This window comes from Theobroma umbraticum, unplaced genomic scaffold, assembly GCF_002168275.2.
Source record: "Theobroma umbraticum cultivar Fairchild unplaced genomic scaffold, ASM216827v3 scaffold_4.1, whole genome shotgun sequence".
NCBI classification, from domain to species: domain Eukaryota; kingdom Viridiplantae; phylum Streptophyta; class Magnoliopsida; order Malvales; family Malvaceae; genus Theobroma; species Theobroma umbraticum.
The window spans coordinates 7246857-7266360 of record NW_018397258.1 but is presented as its reverse complement, the minus strand read 5'-3'; the positions used below and the strand labels follow the sequence as shown (position 1 = coordinate 7266360).

At 35.1% G+C, this 19504-nt stretch overlaps 3 protein-coding genes across 4 annotated transcripts; 2 read left to right on the top strand and 1 right to left on the bottom strand.

The window, feature by feature from the left end:
* The first annotated feature begins 1334 nt into the window (after positions 1-1334).
* On the top strand, positions 1335-6323 carry LOC110414479 (P-loop containing nucleoside triphosphate hydrolases superfamily protein). Of its 2 annotated transcripts, XM_021425688.2 has the most exons (12): positions 1335-1634; positions 1785-1918; positions 2013-2056; positions 3619-3696; positions 4175-4367; positions 4457-4487; positions 4610-4668; positions 4815-4888; positions 5386-5472; positions 5761-5822; positions 5910-5938; positions 6033-6321. In XM_021425688.2, the coding sequence occupies exons 1-12, from the start codon at positions 1580-1582 to the stop codon at positions 6117-6119; spliced, it is 933 nt and encodes a 310-aa protein (XP_021281363.1). In that variant the 5' UTR covers positions 1335-1579; the 3' UTR covers positions 6120-6321. The 2 variants fall into 2 exon arrangements, with proteins under 2 accessions (XP_021281363.1, XP_021281364.1); XM_021425689.2 differs by lacking the exon at positions 5386-5472 and having other exon boundaries at positions 6033-6323.
* Positions 6324-8009: 1686 nt separating this feature from the next.
* Positions 8010-10650, bottom strand: LOC110413963 (auxin-induced protein AUX28-like). Its single transcript, XM_021425001.2, has 5 exons — positions 10242-10650; positions 9012-9238; positions 8761-8896; positions 8501-8562; positions 8010-8366 (listed from the first exon to the last, which is right to left on the bottom strand). The coding sequence occupies exons 1-5, from the start codon at positions 10505-10507 to the stop codon at positions 8329-8331; spliced, it is 729 nt and encodes a 242-aa protein (XP_021280676.1). The 5' UTR covers positions 10508-10650; the 3' UTR covers positions 8010-8328.
* Positions 10651-17976: 7326 nt separating this feature from the next.
* LOC110413487 (auxin-induced protein 22D-like) lies at positions 17977-19504 on the top strand. Its single transcript, XM_021424319.2, has 4 exons — positions 17977-18400; positions 18552-18754; positions 18853-18952; positions 19051-19504. Exons 1-4 carry the CDS (start codon positions 18180-18182, stop codon positions 19121-19123), a joined length of 597 nt encoding a protein of 198 aa, XP_021279994.1. The 5' UTR covers positions 17977-18179; the 3' UTR covers positions 19124-19504.

The following is a 19504-nucleotide window of genomic DNA, read 5'->3' as shown; positions in this document are numbered from 1 at the left end:
GATTGTATTTCTTTCATAACTCTGTACCACCACTTGGTTTTGAATATTCTGATGACGATAGGGGCGCCAGTATGAATATCATTATCATAAGCATAATCCCAGGATGTGATCCATGAGATTGTTAATTTTGAGAAGAAGTGTATTGATGTGTGCAAAGTTGCTTGGTCTTCTTCTGGTTTGAAACATTTTGAAAATTTTTCATAAATTTCCTCAATTTTTGGTGGAAGGATTTCTCTTAGGGGTCCAAACCAATTCCACCAGTGGGAAAACCAATTTGGAAATTTGTATTTGTTGCCGTATTTGAAAAACATCAACCATGAATGTCGATGATTTTTATGTTTATACAAAAAGTATTGAACCATGCCTGCTGTACTCCAGTAATTGAAAATAGGCACATGGTTAATTTGTGTTGAAAAGTTTGCAGAGAATCTTTTAGAAAGATTTAAATTTTCCCCAATCAATCGGCTTTAAACTTTTAAAATTTGTGCCGTTGAGTGAGTGATAAGAGTTGGATCTTTTGGATCAGCATATTGTTTAAAAGAGTGACCCTGTTTGAATCAAAATGTTTTGGTAAAAAGTTTGGATTTTTGCAAATCCCATGGTTTGTAATGCCAACCTTGGAGGCTTTTCTGGATAGCATGTGGGTAGTTTTGGTATAGTCCTTCTCTATTAAGAGAACATTTTGGGTATTCTTTTTTCTTGAAATATTGGGTTTGGCTACCGGAGGTAGATGTTTGGGATTGTGTTTGGAGTAGGGTATATATATATTTTTTTATTTTTTATTTTTTTAAATGATCTTCCAAGTTAGATTCGATCGAATCTAGAAAACTTCAAATAGTGCTACCTAGTGGAGTGCGGATTTGGCTAGCTTCGGAAGTAAGTTTTTTTTTTAAAAAAATTAAAATCAAAAATCAAAATTTATATAATATTACAATTTTTGATATGTTCGAAGATAAAATAATTTAAAAAATATTATCATATCAATAAATTAACAAAAATCTTAACAATTAATTAACAGTTAAATTTATGAGTTTAATGAAAAATATTTTTTTAAATGAAGTATTTAGTTCTCAAATCGATGAATTTTGTATAATTTTAATCAAAATACAAAGTATTTAAATATTTTATTTTAAAATTTATTTATATTATTTAATAATTAAATAATATAATATTATTTTTAAAATATATCTAAATGGATATATATAAATTTTTAAGCCGGCTTGTAAAGTTATCGGTGTTAAATAAAAATCCAAATATGTTTTACGCACACTATCTAATTGTAATAATTTTCAAAGATAAGTTGGAAAATGAAGGGGCGTTCGGTGTTCCTTAACGGCATTACTGAAACGCGAGACAAAAAAGAGAAGGCAACGACGCCATTGCGCAGACAGCAACTTGATCGAATTACTCCAAACTAGCACGTGTCTTGCGCTCGTTAACTGTTTGAGAGGTCCATTGCCCCGTGGGTTCTTACTCAGTTTACTGATTTACCCGGAAAAAAGAAGGCAAGCCATTTCAGGTTCCTGAATCATTCCGTCCAACCTTTCTAGACTCTCCCTCTCTGTTGGACGGTTCGGTAATGGAGATTTCTTCGATTTCCAGGAATCCAAGACCCTTTTTCTCTTCTTCGAAAGGTTCCCAGTTCCTTTTCTCCTAAAATCGTGTTTGTACTTCGTACTACGATCCTTCTATCTTATGGAATTGCTTTGATCAATTTGCCTTTTTTTTTGCTTGTTTTACTAAAAGATCCTGCATCTTCAATGAGTATATTTATTATTGTGCAGAGTCTTTGTTGTTCAAAAGAGTTAAGCTTTCTTCATGGAATCAACATCTGGTGTCCATTTCTTTGAATTCAAGAACTGCACAGCCTTTATTAGGCCGGTACAGTTCTCTTGTTCAGAAGGAGAACCCATTGAAGGTTAAATTTCTTATTGCTATCTTTCAATTCTTTATAATTCCCTCTCCCCCGCTTCCTATGTAATTTACTTTGCTTTGATACTTAATGTCTTCAGCTTATATGCTGTCAACGGAGAGAACTTCCGGTTTTGGAGGCCAGGTATTGGATCTTTATACATTGGAAAGATGATCTGAACATTTGGGAATCATTGAATAATAGTCTCACTCCATTGTTTACATCATGTATCGTTTTAATAGGATGAAGTTGCTTATGTTGTTGATGCTCTATTAATATCTCTTCATGTTTGGGTTTAAAATGTCTGTCGATTAAAATATTGTTTATCCCAAATTGCTCTACTTTACCACACTCCCATGGTCGATTGCTCTCTCTTTGGTGCTTTTGTCACATGTTGATAGAAGCATATTCAGCTGCAAAATCAATTTCTGTTTCTACTCAAGCCACTCATTATTCTTCCTTTATGGATATTTTATGGCAATTTTGGTAGAATCTTTATAAGGATGTCAATCCCTGTTTTTTTACATAAAAATAGATCATAAGGGGGCAATGTTCTCTTTTATTAGAGAATTAAAGTTATTGACAACGATATCATTAGTCTATCATATTGATACAGAATCAGATGGGAAACTTTTTCTTATAAAAATTGACTTCATTGATGTAGCTTAACTCGCTAGACATGGTACATCTGATATATTTATGCTTTTCTTATTTGGAGTTTTGGATATGAAATGCAGTTATTGTTGGTGTATTTTCAAAATAAAAGATTGTCTCACATAATGGAAAGCTGTCATAGCTCGAAGGTTGTGTCACATAGAGTAACATAGTGTGGTGAATGGTTATGTCTCTTGGTAAAGTGACATATTGAAAAAATATTTTTAAATCCAAAAGTTATGAGACAATTGGAAAAACAATACAATTGAAAAGTTTAGATAAGAAAAGTTATCTTTTTATATTGTATTTCGAATGTTATGTCTTACAGAATAAAGAGTTGTTTTTTCATGAGGTGATTATTGAAACAATACCTTTATCCAATGATAGGTTTGTATCTTACAAAATGCAAAGATATCTTTTATACAAAGAGATGCTTTGATGAAAGGGTTGTGTCCTTGATAAGAGACACTTGCAAGCCTATATAAAGAAATTGCTGACAACCTTTTTGACATATCATAAACAAATAAGATAAGAGCTGAAAAATCAATAGAGATAGAGGTGTTATGGTCTGAAAATAAACATAAACACTCGAGTTTTCATCATTTATCAAAAGAATCTAAATTCCTTATAATCTACTTGTTGTAGAAAGTAGGCTCTAAGTTTGAACAATTTTGCAAATTCTCGGATGTATTTAGCGGTCTATCTTGTAAAGTGCAAAGACGAAGTTAGACCTTAATTTCATTGTATCCCTAAGGTTATCGAAAGGCTTGTTTTGAAGTCAATTTTGCCGATTATTTGAATTTCATCTAAATCCCATTTGCACCAGCAGTGACTGGTTAGTTGTTTTTATTGCTTTCAATTGTTGATGAGTTGAGAAAAGTTCTTTTTTAATTTCTTTACTGATTTTACATCTCTCTTACTCATTGGTTATAGGGAAAAATATGGTCATGTATGCTATCTGGTCTTTAAGCAATTTTACTTGTTTTTTTATTTATTCTTTTTATCCTCTACAGTTCTTATTTATGATAATTTTACTTATTTTTTATTTGAAGTTCCATGGATGAGATCTTTGATACTTTGGCTGAACGTTTGCTTCCTACACCAGCAGTAGCGTCAAATCCCAATGCAAAGTAAGTTCTAGGTTTTGCATCTAGGAATAATTTATGCTTTGGTATCTTAAATGAGTGGTCAGTGCTGTTTGTTGATGTGGCCTGTATTCAAGTTGAAGGATCTTGCACCCATATGTAAATATCTGTTCTATAATATTAAATACTTCTACTCCAAATGAAGCAACAACAGTGCCAGTTACAGTATGAGCTCATATTCTATTCTCTTTGTGGCAAGACTTGCGTCATATGTACCATTTAGAAAAATGTATGCATAATACTATTGTCTCAAAAGAAGTTCAGTTGCAATAGAGTAGCACATTCTTTGCTTATATAATTTCTTTTTGGTACTGTTCATGCACTTTTGGAGGCCTTACTTTTTCTCATGCTTCCCTACTGCCTCCTTATGGCACTCCTGTTGTTTCTTTTTAGTCTTATTCCAGTTCTCTGCAACTTTTGCTGTGACTCCTCTAATTAAATCTAATGCTTGGAGATCATGCAGGCATATTGTTGGTTTAGCTGGCCCTCCTGGTGCTGGGAAAAGTACTCTAGCTGTTGAAGTTATGCAGCGTATAAACAAGTTATGGCCCCAAAAGGCTCGATCTTTTGATTCTCAAGTTAAGCCTCCAGATGTGGCTATAGTTATTCCAATGGATGGGTTCCATCTATATCGTTCCCAGCTGGATGCAATGGAGGTTAAGCTTCCTCCATCCATGACTTTTCAGTGTCATAGTTGAAACTTTCTTGGATGTTTGTGATTCTAACTGGTGTAACTTCATTTTAGAATCCAGAAGAAGCACATGCAAGAAGGGGAGGTGAGCTTCTGTGTTTAACATTCATTAGTATCTCACTTTGTTAGAAATTAAATTGATGATCCTTTCATTAGTATTTCACTATGTTAGAAATTAAATTGATGATCATTCCATTGATGAATCAGCTCCATGGACTTTTGACCCCATGCTACTGCTTAATTGCCTGAATAATCTAAGGGATCAGGTTGGTAGCTATTGGTGCTTTAACTCAACAAACATTTGATTTGGCTTGAAAAGAAGGCAATTTGTATTTGGAGATATATGGAGTTTTTTTCATTTAAGTCTGCAACAACTGCAATTTGTATTCTAATCAGAAAAAAAATTTCTCAGGGGTCTGTTTATGCACCATCATTTGATCATGGTGTTGGAGATCCTATTGAAGATGATATCTTTGTGAGCCTTCAGTAAGTGATTCACGTCTTTTCTTGTATTCAGATCAGAATCTTCTCAATGTTTGATAGACTAAGTGATCTAGAATGTAAAATAATGGTATTTAGAAAGTACTGGATGTGTATAAGAAGACATTTTGCTTCTTTCTTTGTTTGTTGTTTTCTTTTTGTTGAGAATTTGGAAGGCTAAAAGTGAATGGAATATAAGATTTAAGCATCTAATTTGACCACTGATCATTTTCAGATAAAAGGATTAATTGGAGATTGGAAATTTTGAAGTTGGAAATAAAATGACTTTAGCAGGCTGAGTTGAGAATGTGAAGTTATCCCAAGATTTAATTCATGTTGATCTTGTGTAATGTGTATTTCGCTCTTTGCTCACTTTCTTTGGTTATTTTCATGTTGGTATGAATTAGTTTCCAAATGTAGTTGCAGGCTTGCAGCCGTCAATAGGTTGAGTTTTAGTTTATGATTGATCAATAAATAAAACATATTTCTTGTCCTCTTTGCAGGCATAAGTTGATCATAGTAGAAGGTAATTATCTGTTGTTGGAAGAGGGGGTTTGGAAAGAGATATCGTCTATATTTGATGAGAAATGGTATATGAAATTTCTGCCTTTGAGATGATCATATGAAAAGTCTATTTTGATTTCTGCTATGATGCAATGGCCTTTATTCTACATGTTGCTTTATGTTCAAGTTTCATTTATGTTGACCTTGACGCGGCTATGTAGCAAGTTTTAGAAAGGCATAGTTGGACAGCTGCATGCCTGCTTTAGACTTATTATATATGAAACTTCTGCCTTTGAGACAATCATATGAAAAGTCTGGTTTGATTCTGCGATGCTGCAACGGCCTTTATTCTACATTTTGCTTTTATGTTGAAGGTTCATTGATGTTGACCTTGACACAGCAATGCAACGAGTTTTAAAAAGGCATATTTCAACAGGTAATGGATCCATTTTAATTTCTTAAACAGGCACCTTTACATATAAAAGACGTTGCATTTTGATTTTGTTCCCCTGTTCTGTAACAGGAAAGCCCCATGATGTTGCTCAATTGCGGGTAAGCTTACTTTCTGTGAGCTGAAAAGTTCTATAAGCCTCTGGATAAATTGGTTTTTCTCTTTTGTTTTTTAAATCCTTCCTCTATCATGCAGATTGACTATAATGATCGACCAAATGCGGAACTTATAATGACGTCAAAGAAAAATGCAGACCTGGTAATCAGGTCTATTGACTTGTGAAGGTAAATGGTTGAAGTAAATTTCAAACCAGATGAAAATTTTCAGCTAGTAATGGATGAATTGCAATGTAAATGTTGAATCCAGTAGGAAAGATGACTGCAATAATACAATTTCTGCAGATTGTAGAAGTCAATGAGATTAATGGAAAACACTTATTTGTTCATTGCTCATTGGGTTGAATGACGATACATATGGAACAAAACCATTTTACTGTAGTTTGTCTTTTGCAGATACACCACATTAAGGTTTGATAAAATTATGTAGGCAATGAACGTTTTCATCTCTTTTAGGCCATGAATAATTAAAGAGAAACAACTTGTCAAGGAAATTTGATCTTTGCTCTTTAGGTAGAGAGATTATACATCAACTAATGAGTAAAAGAAGGAAGTTGATGTTCAAAGACTTTCTACAAATAGTGCAAACAAGATTGTATCTCCAAACGCTAAATGAGTACTCTTAAGTCAAATATCAAAGTTTTTATTTACGGTAGAGCAATTTTTAATTAAAATTGAATTAATAAATATGCAATAAATATGGTTATATATATGAACTTGTTTATTTCATTAATTTGAAAATAAATAGGATTACCAATTTTGATTTGGACAATAATTTCTTTGGTTAATTCAATCAATCATTGTGCATATAAATCATTAATTATTTACTATATAATTATAATAATATTATAAAAAATTTCGATTTACTTGATTATTATTTGAATTAATTTATCTAATTGGTTTTTTTTTCAATTGAGAGAAAAGAGATTCGAATTTTCTTTTTTATATAAAAATTAAGCATCTATCAAATAAGTCAAAACTCGATTGCATTTATTTAATTGAGTTGGTTTTATTAAACTTTTATTTTTATTGATTCAATTAAATTTAAAAAAAATTAATTGAATTAATTGTTTATAATTTTTAGATATGTTCATGTTACAACTTTTTCATAAAAGAAATTGTTAAGGAAAATATGGAATAAAATTTATAATCCAACTATTTTCTCTCACTTTCACTTGAAAAGAAAAGAAAAGAAAAATGGGGCTGGCTGACTCTGGCAACAAGGTCCCTTGTATCTCCATCAACGCCTTATCTCTAGCTTCAGCTTGGCTTCTTCCCCCGTTGCTGCTGCTCTTGCTTCCGGTTCCTTTGTAGTCTCCGACTCTTGAGATTATTTGAAAGAAGGGTCGATGATATTAATATAAGCAATTAAGTGGGGCAATTTCCGTTTAGGCTATAAACCCAACAAAGGAATACAAGATAAAGCAGTTGAGTGGAAATTAAAAAGAAACAAAGTAAAATGTTGCCAAGAGTTGCAACAAGATTGCTGGATCAATTTAAGTCTCGTATATATATTGGGGCCTAGGCATGCGACTTGCAGGATAAAAAGGAGACAAAATTATGAATTTATTATGAACAAATTATTTATTTAAAAAAGTCGAAGGAACTTTGACGATGGTGGCAGTTGTTCCCGAGAATTCTTCCCCATTCCCATCCCCAACAAGTTGTTAAATTATTCACAAATTTCCATCCGCGGATTTCAGCAGAGGTGTCAGATCCAAGATACGAGAGACAGAGAAAGACCAGTACTTGATCCAACTGATCAATTTGTACAAAGCCCATGTTGCAAAATATAATTAATATATATGGGCAGCAACCGCCATGACAATCGCCATTGTTGACTCACTGTCTCAGGTCAAATGCTTTATGAAAACCATTCTCCAGTCCCCAACTCCCCATGCCCATTGCTGCTTCATCTCGCTCTCAGACACAAACCATTGTTTTCCCCCCAGTAAATAAATTGCCCTTTTTCTTAACTCAACCATTCAACTGGACGATGCCTCTTGGAAAACAATCTCTCGTTAAGTGAAAAACAAAATTTAAGGAACACAACAAGTAATAATAACTACAAACAGATACATTATTACAGTGAGTGTTTTAATACTATTAAACACAAGCAAAGACAGGCCATGTCTTGCGACGTACAGTAAGATCATATTCATTATTGTTTTTGTCCATAACAAATACTTAAGTAGTGGAATCTCACATTAATTTTACATATCAACTCTTAGCACAAAAGCACCCTAATCATAATAATAATATAGTAGTCAACCTGCTCAATCCATCTGCTCGCTCTTTGCTTCTTATCATTGTTTTGATAGCTGCAGCGACCACAAGATCAAAGGAGCAGGTTGCGCTAATAACAGCTACCAACTTCAGTTTCTGTTCTTGCATTTCTCCATGGCTCTTGGTGCTGAAATCCACCAACATTTTTTTACCATTTTTTTTGTTAAAATTAATCGACCAAAATACTAATTAAATAAAATTAGGTAAAAAAAGGGTTTTTGTTTAATTAATTCTAAGTGAATAGGAAATCGTACTACTAACCAAGCCCAATTGCCTCTGTTCCTTTCATTATGCGCAACCTCTTGCATGATTCAACAAACATCCTGATATTCAAAATTAAAAGGAAACAGAAGATTAGTTTTGTTCATTTATGTAAATTTTGTAAAAGTTGTTAATCATTGTTGCCCTCCAACTATATATATATATATAGATATATATATATAGTAATTATTTATGTGACTGAAAAGCTCCAAAGTGGAAAACAGTGAAGAGCTGTGAATTAATGATGGAAGGGAACTTACTCCCATGGGACATCACCAACAAGCATCCAGTCACCATCCTTGTCCTCATAGGTAGGAACATAATCCGAACCATTAAGGAGATCCATAAGCCTGCTCTCATTCATGAAATCCTTCATTCCTTGGGATCCACAATTTCCTTCATTCAACACACATTTCATTATATCAATAAAAATCATAACATTAAACAATAAAAGAAAAGAAAAGAAAAGGAAAAGTTGCTCTTGATTTAAAGCGGGTTACGTAGTACGTACCAATAGTGAAAGAACTGAACATTTTGGCCAGGGCATCCGAAAGTTCCTGGTAAGTTTTGTACATCCTCAAGTCCACCTTGCGGAGGTAAGGTGCACCGTCCATGCTGACCTTCACAAAGGCGGCGTTCCCTGCACCGCCTTTCTCACTCTCCTCGCTGCTGCTCTTTTGGGTGGCTAACATGTTCTTCCGGAATGACCGGACTGGCGGCCAACCCACAACCTGCGCCCTAAAGTCATATGTCATGAACTTTTATTAAATAACTTTCACCTTCGATTTACAGTTTCATCATTTGGAAACTAGAGTATGAAGCTAAAAATAATTAAAATATTGAGGGAAAATTTAATTGGATGATATATATTCTTTGATGAGCAAGAATGATAACTCTATACGGATCTATGAAACCTTAGGTAGTAATATCTTAATTTCTCTATGTTTATATTTGGATATTAAGTAAGTAAATCTTCAGTTTTTTTTTTTGAGGAAAACGAATTTTGGTTTTGAATTTATTATATATATATATATATATCTCTCCACTCTAATTATTATTTAATTATATCATTTACTAAAAAATTTTCAAGTCCGGACAAATTTGCATGCTTTGAACGGAAAATATAAAAAGTCCTAAGAAAATAGCAAATTTTGCGTGAAATGCTTGTTAGCAATTAGGAGCCTATTGTAGAAACTAATTGGATGGAATATGCCATTGATTGAATATATATATATATTCCGGCCATATATAATTAAGTTCTTAAATAATATTCCTAGGGAATTGAATAGAGGAGAATAATTTGAAACGCATCTCTCATTCTTTTTGTACTTCCATATAATAACCAACCTCATCTCATTTTGAAATGAAAAAATTAGTGTAAAAATCTAAGCTTCACAATGGACTAGTGTATTTTCAGGTAGTAGAAGCTCCACAAATTTAAATGATAATTGATGTCTTTCCACCTTATTCTTTATTTTCTTTTCTGGATGATTAATTTGCATCAAGATCCAGCTTCTTCATGACTAACATAACATCAAAACTCTAATTGCCCAAACTCCTCTTTTCTTATGTTAAAATATGCTTAACTTTAGCACCCCATAAGCCTAATCATCCTACAATTATATGCATCAACATATTTCCAGACAAACTAAAGGAAACAAGATTTTTTTTTTTTTAAAAAAAAGAACATAATAATAAGAAGAAGAAGAACCCAAAACAAAAAATAAATCATGCAACTTACTTGGCAGGAGGCTTCGCAGGATCAGTGGCACAAGGGAGAAGATTCTTCTCCTTCTCATTTGGATCCACCCCAGAGCTTTCTTTTGAGGAAAGGTTAAGCTTCAAATCAACTGTCTCAGAGAAGCCTCTCTTCCTTGCAACCTCTCCTTCTCCTGCTCTAATATTCCCAGGCAACCCTAGCCTCAGCTCAGTCTCTTCAAATCCCATTTTCTCCTTCTCGCCACCAACATCTCCTCCTCCTTTCCCCAACTTCAGCCCAACTTCCATAGCTTTTCTCTCTCTAATCTTTTTTTGTAGTTTTGTGTAGCTAGGCTTTGGCTTTGTGGTTTTCGAGTTGGTTTGGTGCTTTGAAATGAAAGTGAAAAAATAAAGAAGAGAAAAAAGGTTGTAAAAACAAAGGGGTTTGAGATGTAGTGAGAGTAATAGCGACGTTGGCAAAGAAGAGGGGACTGTTGGGCACTGAGAGGGAATTAATATACGGGGGGGTGCATTGTCGGTTTCTCTTTTTGATAAACTGGGATATGGACACGTGGCATGACCTGTGAGCTGGATTATCCTAACTTGCTGGGATAGGTGACGACAAGGTGACGTTAGCGTCCTATGATTGTGTGTAGAGAGAGAGAGTAGACAACCCTCGTTGGCTGCTCCCCCCATTTTAACTTGGGGTTGGGCCACCTTTGTTTTTTTTTTTTTTTTCTAAAAATTACCTTAATTAAGACTTGGGGATGGTAGTAATTTTCAATCAGTAAGTAGAAAAAGATTCATTTGAATGATTATAAGTAAGTAAAAGGCTTACTAAAATAAAGCAAAATTGATTGAACTAACTCAGTAATAAGTATTGCTTAAGAGAGCCTTGATAAGCAAACAATCATGGATTTTGACCTACCCCATTTTTTTCCTTGTCCATTAATTTTTCATGGAGAAAATTATTAGTGTTTTAATTTTTTATATAATCTTCTTTTTGTTAATCAAAACGTATCGTTCATTAATTATATTTTAATTTTAAATATAACAAAAGTATTTTAAGAGAAAGCGAAAGAGTGAAACTTAGACTTTAATCTTTTTTAAAGAGAGGTAATACAAACATTTTTGAAATTCTTTATGCATTTTATCAATAAAATGACCAAATAACTTATAGTACATACACACAAATGTGGATATATAGCCTGTGTTCCCCAACCTCAATTGCATTTTCACGCATGTATTTTACATTATTCCATATACAACACCGTATGTATGACCAAAGTGCTCAGAAATGAAGATGACAAAGAAAAAGTGTATGTTGGGGTGTGGCTTTAACTAGTGTGTGCTTTGGAAAGGAAATGTGGGTGCAAAAGGAGAAACAAGGAGCAATAATTTGACAGGGCACACTCAACTGGACGTTACTATGGCATGCACAAAACCAGTCTGAGTTTCCATCATCTCTATTATGATGGATGTTGTGGTCTCAAATTGCATGTACACATGGAGGCCACGATCACTTCTCATAAATGCAACCCACTATATCGGAACTTGCATATTGAGGAAATTATGGATTTTTTTTTTTCGTCCAAGATATTTTAGGTACCATCATTCAGTAATTTAACTGCAAAATTAGTTTCTTGATTACAGTCAAAGCACCGCAAGTAATTAATCTTGTTTTAATAATTAAAATAATCATATTCCTTAATTCTTTAAACCTTTTATAATCATGTAGATCCCGAGAATACTTGAGAAAAATCTACTACTATTCCCTATATGTATTTTAACATCCAACTGTTACATTGTTACTTTTTAACGTTTACTCAATCTAAAACCGTAAGATGATGCTAAGTATGGCTTGAACTAAAGAAAAATCTTGATTAGTCCAAGAAAAGTGGTACAAGTTACATTAATCAATGTAATCATTCATATCTTTTCTAGATAATAAGTAAAGTTGCAGCTTTTTAATCATCGACAGCACCTTTTTCATATCATAATCACCTCTTTAACCTTTCCAAGTAGTGAATCCTTATTATTATTAATTAATTCAAGTTAGTTTTCCCCGCGCTCCTTTTAAAACGATATAGTAATAATATATATACACTAGTATGAATACGATCCTCCATTGCCTTCGGCATGATTTCATGGTTTAAACTCTAAACAATAAATAAATAAAGAAAATCCAAATAGAATAGGGTTTGCCTTTGTTTTTTTTGTTTTTTTAAATCTCTACGGTTGGCTGAGAAAGTGGGACCCAAGTGTAAGAAAATGCATGTGATGAGATTCATTGGAGGGGGGTAATTTAAGGGACCCACAAAGTGGCCATGTGAACTTGTTTGCTTGTGTGGTTGTGTGTCGCCTATATCTCAAACCCTATCCCATGTGCGCCGCTGCAGGGCATCCCACTGCCCTTCCCCTTCTTTTTATTTTAATATTTTTTTTAGTATAATTAAGCTATAACATTAGCCACAGCCTTAATTATGTATTAATTAGCAGTCAATAATAATCAATATATACATTATTATGTTATTAACAGACGAAACTTAATTAGATCAGATTTCTTCTAGGAAATTCCTACGTAAACGATTATAACAAAAATAATCTAATTACCTGAATTTAATCTTTTACTAGTTGTATTCGAATTTTGTTGAATGTTTCTAAGTACCCTAAATTCCTTCCAAAACCTCTTAGTAATGGAATATCTCTGTCCGTTCGGTAGAGAGATCTTCAATTCTACAAGGAGTATCTACAGTTTTTGAGTACCAAAATTTTGACACTTGGCTTCGATCCCTACAAAGAATCAGAGGTAGGTTCCAGCATTGTGCCCATCTGAAAGTAGTCAGTCATCCCCTTTGTATAGATCATCAATAAAACCAAATGATCATTTCCTTTTTCATATTTCTTTTGTGCTGGATAAAATAATAATTCAATCATTATTGACCAGAGATACTGTTATTTTATTCCCTACTGGGCGGTGGTTATGTTCATTGATATTAATTAAAAATTAAAAAAAATAAAAAAAGATGGAGTCAAATGGTATTGAGGGCAGGGTTAGAAAGAACCCAAAGAGCTGAAAATGGTTAAAAACTAGTGCATGCGAGAATCTTTTTGCTCTGTGCCTTCTATGCCGGAAATGCTACACTTTTGTTTTATTGTTATTGATTCTTTCAATTGCACTTAATATAATCTCACTTCAATGCTTTAAGAACAGATCCTAATTAACAATGATATGTGAATCTTTTCTACAAAAAGTGCGATTGTGCTTGCACTTATGACAATGAAAGATCGCATGTTCACATCTTAGATGCTACTTTTAGTGAAGATTTGAGGGATTAAACTATCCTCTTTTTATCAACTTAATTGCAAGTTTGATCATTAATTTGACATGTACTGTAACTAATCTATATATCCGATGGAGATATTGAAGCTTTGAAAAAAGAAAGAAATTAAAACTGTTTAATAGCTACATACATATATATAGATATATGGCTAGAAATGATTACTGATAGATATGGAAGGTATGGGAAAAGGAATGAAATTGGTTCAAATGCAATGTATTCTTCCAAAGAGTGACAAACTCAAGTGGCGCATTCACTTTTCTAGGTATGCATGCTAAAGCTCCTTCCAACAGCAACAAATGAGAGTTTTGTTCGAATCAATCAACAGCCAACAAACCTTGAAACACTTTGATTTGTTGTTGGATTATATGGAAAAATTTTTCATTTTCCCTCTATCTATTAGAAAAACCAAGGCAGAAATAAATCGTCATATTTTCTTTTTCTGCAAATAAAGATATTGCATGCTTTGCATTTTTTTTTCCTTTCTTGTATGGCTTATTATGTGCATGTTTCATGTATAAATACGTAGCATGAAAATTAATAATTTTCGAGTCGTAAGTAAGCAAGCATATATATATGTGTCAATCCATGCAATTGCTATTGTGGTTTTCGTATTGTCCTATATATTTAATGCGGCCGGTCCATGGGGACATGACCCTAGAGTTATGTTATAAATTAATCAACAAAGTTACATTGACTAAGTCTTAATTTCTTTGAACCTGGAGTCTTCATGAAGGATCCGTCCTTTCATTCTTGTTCATTAGACTTCCAAGTTATGGGAAGCAGCAGAATTAAGGATTCATAAAAGATAGAATGCTGAAACTTGTGGCGATGCTTGTGGCCAACCATGCCAAGAGAAGATGAGAAAAGAGCCACCCTTGTATGACCGTTGAAAAATTTTTGTAGATAAAATCGAATTAAAAGGCAATGGGGTGATCTCCTTCGCAAGAGAATCACGCCAAGAAGTAGTAATTGGATATGGATTTTGGTGCTGCCGGATATCCTGTCTCACCTTTAGGGTGCCAAAATGGGCCAGCCAGATTAAACTCGTCAACCAAGGGGCCGAAACCACAACACCCCATGGCGGAGCTGTGAAAGTGCAAGTTTGGGCCCAATCTGAGCAAGAATAATGGCCCAGTCCCTGCTATTATTAGTACTCTTCAACATGTGGGTCCCACGTCTGGATGTCCATAATTAGTACCCACATTCACGTGTGCAAGTCAAGCTTTTGGAGTGATGACTACTCCTGTATTTCAACCACCGCTACGAACGACCAAGCTTCTTAAGAAGGTTGTTATTAATTTGGTTTGATTAGCCATAAATTTGTATTTTTCTCCATTTAGGCATATCTGGTTTTCTAAGATAATATAAACAACAGAAAGTTTAACTATGAAAGATGGGGCTGATGCATGCATGCATGCATGCAAAACGGTGATGATGGCATAAGATGGTTGATGCGCATGGGAAGCAAAGGCCAAACCCAATAATCACTGGCACAGCAACACTATAAGCGTGGGGGCTGCTCTCCTTAATGGCTTTTGGGCTTCTTCTCCATCTCAGAGTCCAAAATTTCAAGCTCTCCGCCACCACGTGTGCGCGGTGGCCTTACTATCACCATCAGCAATTAAGACACCACACGTGTGGTTCAATGATACGAGAGCTTCGCACTTTCACTGCATTTATTGCGGCATAAAGCTGCTAGGTTGCTACCTTATGCTTATCCGACACTACATTTGAAGTTTGATTTGGATGGGAAAAGCGAAGGAGGGAATTATATTACATTATATTATATATCAACAGAAGCTTGGTATAATCTGAAAAGGCCGGAAGTTGGCGGTGGTCAAGTGTCCGCACTGTCTTGGACTACTATTCGTTAGAAAGAAGAGAGATGAAGTATTTCAGTAACTGTACCTAGTTAACGGACGATGGTGATTAGGTTTTTAGGATGTTGAATTTTTTTTTCCAGTCCTAAGGATTTTGTGTTTAATTAATATTGAAAAATTATTGGGGCAACAATACAATCAGTAAAGGGGTTACACTACATAATGTGATGTTGTGGGGTATAAGCTGATGGGATGAAGTCAGCATTGGCATAGACAGACACTTAAAAAACTAATCCAAACGTGTTTGGGGGTTAGAAAGGATGTGGACCCTTTCTCTGTCTGTGGTCCTTGGAAAGCAATTCCAAAGATAACTGAGTTGTGAATGCGATAACAAGGCAAAATTCGATCACAATGGTAGCTCGAAATTCAAATGTGACACCTATCAGTTTGTCCGTTGCTCTTTTTTCTCATGCCATCTCCTATCCATGTGAGTTGTATTTTTGATGTGGTGCAGCTTTGTGGATATGTTTTGGTAGCCTAAAGGAACTGGGTCTCAGTACATTAGCACCAGCAAACAAAGCTGCCCCATACCCAACAAGGCTGTTGAGAAGATTTCAAAACTTGGGCTGCCCACTTTCTCAGCCATCTGTATTGGGGAACACTTCTACAGGTGCTGGAAAAAGAGTTTGCTTCTCTTCAAATTTTGCTTCAAAACGCACAAAGCTGCAGCAGCCTGGTACATTAGTAAGCTCCATTTCCCGCCCATAAAAAGTAAGGTTAGACTTTTCTACTTTTACAGTAAATTAGATTTGGGTTATAAGTCAATAAATATTTTTTCCTTATCTTATAATTTCCTCTTTTTTCAACATTCGAATTTTAAATATAAAACCCAAAACTTTATAGTTAGTTGTGATTGATACCTGGAATTATTATACATTAGGTGGGGGAGGTTGAGTTGGAGCAAACTTCACAGACAAGAAAAGCAGATCAAGGTCTCTACATAAATGAAGCACAACTTATTTGGAATCCTCTTGGTACTCATGATTGTCTTCTCTTCGTCATGCCAATTGCCAGACTTTGTTATTTTCTAATTTCCAGTATCTGTGTGTGCCAGCTTTCTAAAAATTATAATAGAGCGCAATCGGCTGTGAGGCAAAATCTTGTCCCTGGTTCGATTGACAAATCCTATTCCAAATGAAGTAGTATTTGCAAACTGATTTTTACATCAATTTCATGCCAGAAAAGAGCAAAGGAAACTCGCGTTTCTAAGCAATGTAACTCCTTTTCTATATTAATTTGTAGAGGCAAAGGTTGAAAAGTGATCGCATATTGATTAAATTTAAGATTAAGAATCTACTCACAATCGCGGATGCAGCAGGAGCATTAACAGCTGCTAGCACGGTGCCATGCAAACCTGCCTTATTATCACATCTTTGATCAGTTAATGCCGATCGAGGCCACAAAAGCTTAGATTTCGTGGACAAAAAACTCAAACACGTAGCCATCATGTTGCTTTTAATTAATTCACTGAAATTTTGTTATACATCCCCTTCTGAAATTGACGAGTGAGAAGCTATTAGCATTAATTAATTGTTCCACCTCAAATTTTGTGAACAGCACTTAGCGGCATTTTATATCAGTTATATATATATGCACCCCACAAGACTTAACTAACCTTAAAGACTTTGCCGCAACACGGTTGGTTTTGTGCATGTGAGTGTTGAATGGAGCTAGCATGCCTCTTGGTTGGTTGGGGATAGTTTGAATTTCTAGCTGCAAACAAATGGACTTTGAATGCATTTTTCGTTACTATCCATCTTTCCCATCTTATATTGGGCTCAGGAGATTAAAAAGGAAAAGGAAATTCCACGTTTCTTCCGTCTTGAATTTACAACAAAAAACTCATAATCTCTTTGACAAAGCATACTTAAACTTTGTGTAATGAGAGTCAAATCCAAAGAAAAGATCCAGGCGAATAATCAATTTCTAAACCCTCCCACTGACAAGGAGAAGACTGGAGGGGAAGGGAAAAACCCCGAGGAGTAAAAGTAGACGAACAAGTACCACTCGGCCACATGACATTCCACATGTAATGTACAACCTAAAATGGCCCATCAATTAAAGAAGGGTCCCATTGTCCTCATCCCACTCGCAATGGCCTTACCAGTGTTCACATGGGGCTGCTTCCCATACCCCGCGCCTAACTCTACCCCCCACCCCTAGGGATCCAACGATCCTTGAGTCACTCTCCGAATCCTCTCAAACCTCCCCCATCTCAACCGTCCATTCTGGTCCACAGTCTTCATTACCATCGCCTGTGCTTGTTCCTTTTTTGTCCCCTTCACTTGGGGCATCCAAACTCAACGGTGTCCCACATGTGACAGGCAGCCATATCTGTCATTGTCCCGGAACGTCGACGATCCAGCCCACGCTCTTCCTCCAAGTGTCCCCATGGGGTCCCACGAGGGAACCCAGATGGTTGGTCATTCCAGAAGCGCGTATCGTATCGCGTGCGTGGGATTATCATTTCTCATCAATGAAATGCATGCACGAGTGAACAAGTCACCTAGATTTTGTCCCTTGAAACGGTTTCTCCCCTATAAAACAAGTCCTGCTTCACATCTTTTCCCATCAACACACCGTCCGTAAATCTTTTACAAAGCTTCTTTCTTTGGCAAACACAAACAAGAGTTTTAAAAGAGATCTGCAAAAGCAAAATCCTCAAGTTCTTCCTTCGAACAATATTTGAAACAATAGGAAACATATTGGAAGAGTACTATTTTTCAGGTTGTGAAATATTTATATATCTTGGTAGCAATGGAAAGAAGAGTGAATTACGAGAACGATCTCAATCTCAAGGCAACGGAGCTCAGATTGGGGTTGCCCGGGAGTGATGAGCCTGAGAAACAATCGACTCCTTGTATCAGAAACAATAAGAGATCTTCATCAATGATTTCTGAGGAGTCAAGGTCTAAGAGCAGTTCTTGCGTGACAGAGGCTGGAAATGATGATCACCAGGACACTGCCCCTCCTGCCAAGTAAGTATACACACACACACACACACATGAAACCTTTTGTCTTACAAACGTTTGGTTAACAAAAGATTAGACTATAGGGTATGGGTATAATGAGTTACTGGCTTATTTTTAGATAGAATCTTATTTAAAATTGTTTTATGAATTAATGCAGGGCACAAGTTGTGGGATGGCCACCAATCCGATCTTACAGGAAAAATTGTTTACGGACCAAGAACATTGAGGTTGAAGGGGCAGGGATGTACGTGAAAGTAAGCGTTGATGGAGCTCCTTATCTCAGGAAGATTGATCTCAAGGTTTACAGAAGCTACGCGGAGCTGCTCAAGGCTTTGGAAAACATGTTCAAGCTCACCATTGGTAAAAATCATAACCTTGACAAACCAACGATAAACCTATGGTGATTATTAATAATTTTGTAGTAGTAGTGCTGATTGCTTTTGATCTGCAATTAATAGGTGCATACTTAGAGAGGGAAGGCTACAATGGATCTGATTATGCTCCTACTTATGAAGACAAAGACGGTGATTGGATGCTTGTTGGAGATGTTCCCTGGGAGTAAGTTCTTTCTCCAAAACTACTTTTCTTGAACTTTAAATATTCATTTCCTTTATTTTACCAACAAACTCATATTTTTGGTTTCCTTTTGTTTACAGAATGTTCATCTCCTCCTGCAAGAGGCTGAGAATCATGAAAGGATCAGAAGCCAGAGGCTTAGGCTGTGTATGAGTCCCACAACGAACAAATTGTTTAACAAGAAGAGACAAGTTTACAAGAAATTTGCTTTGGCTAGGATAATCCGCAAGGAAGATCAATCTGCTCTCCCTGAGAGGCTACTTGCTAGAGGAAAATTTCAGAGATTAACAAGATCGTCTATTTTCCCTTTCTTTTTGTTTTCTTGAATCATTGCCGGCTTTGGGCCTCCTCTAATTCAAAGATCTATACTTCTTTATAAAGAATATAGCACAAAATCAAAAGCAGGAAACGAATATAGAATACTTGAGATCCAACTGTAAAAAGGAAATATTGCTTTATCATTTTTCCACGATAAGCATATGTAACAAGAAGATTACATGAAATACAGTTCCGTATGTATTATTTTGATCAGAA

Bases quoted from the DNA above. Each gene is read 5' to 3' on its own strand.
- LOC110414479 (XM_021425688.2), top strand. From the start codon at position 1,580: ATGGAGATTTCTTCGATTTCCAGGAATCCAAGACCCTTTTTCTCTTCT. The intron at 4,669-4,814 runs GTTGGTAGCTAT...AAAATTTCTCAG, and splicing joins TGAATAATCTAAGGGATCAG to GGGTCTGTTTATGCACCATC. The intron at 5,473-5,760 runs GTATATGAAATT...TTTATGTTGAAG, and splicing joins TCTATATTTGATGAGAAATG to GTTCATTGATGTTGACCTTG.
- LOC110413963 (XM_021425001.2), bottom strand. From the start codon at position 10,507: ATGGAAGTTGGGCTGAAGTTGGGGAAAGGAGGAGGAGATGTTGGTGGC. The intron at 9,239-10,241 runs GTAAGTTGCATG...ATATGACTTTAG, and splicing joins CCTGCGAAGCCTCCTGCCAA to GGCGCAGGTTGTGGGTTGGC. The intron at 8,897-9,011 runs GTACGTACTACG...TGTTGAATGAAG, and splicing joins GTTCAGTTCTTTCACTATTG to GAAATTGTGGATCCCAAGGA.
- LOC110413487 (XM_021424319.2), top strand. From the start codon at position 18,180: ATGGAAAGAAGAGTGAATTACGAGAACGATCTCAATCTCAAGGCAACG. The intron at 18,401-18,551 runs GTAAGTATACAC...GAATTAATGCAG, and splicing joins GACACTGCCCCTCCTGCCAA to GGCACAAGTTGTGGGATGGC. The intron at 18,755-18,852 runs GTAAAAATCATA...TGCAATTAATAG, and splicing joins CATGTTCAAGCTCACCATTG to GTGCATACTTAGAGAGGGAA.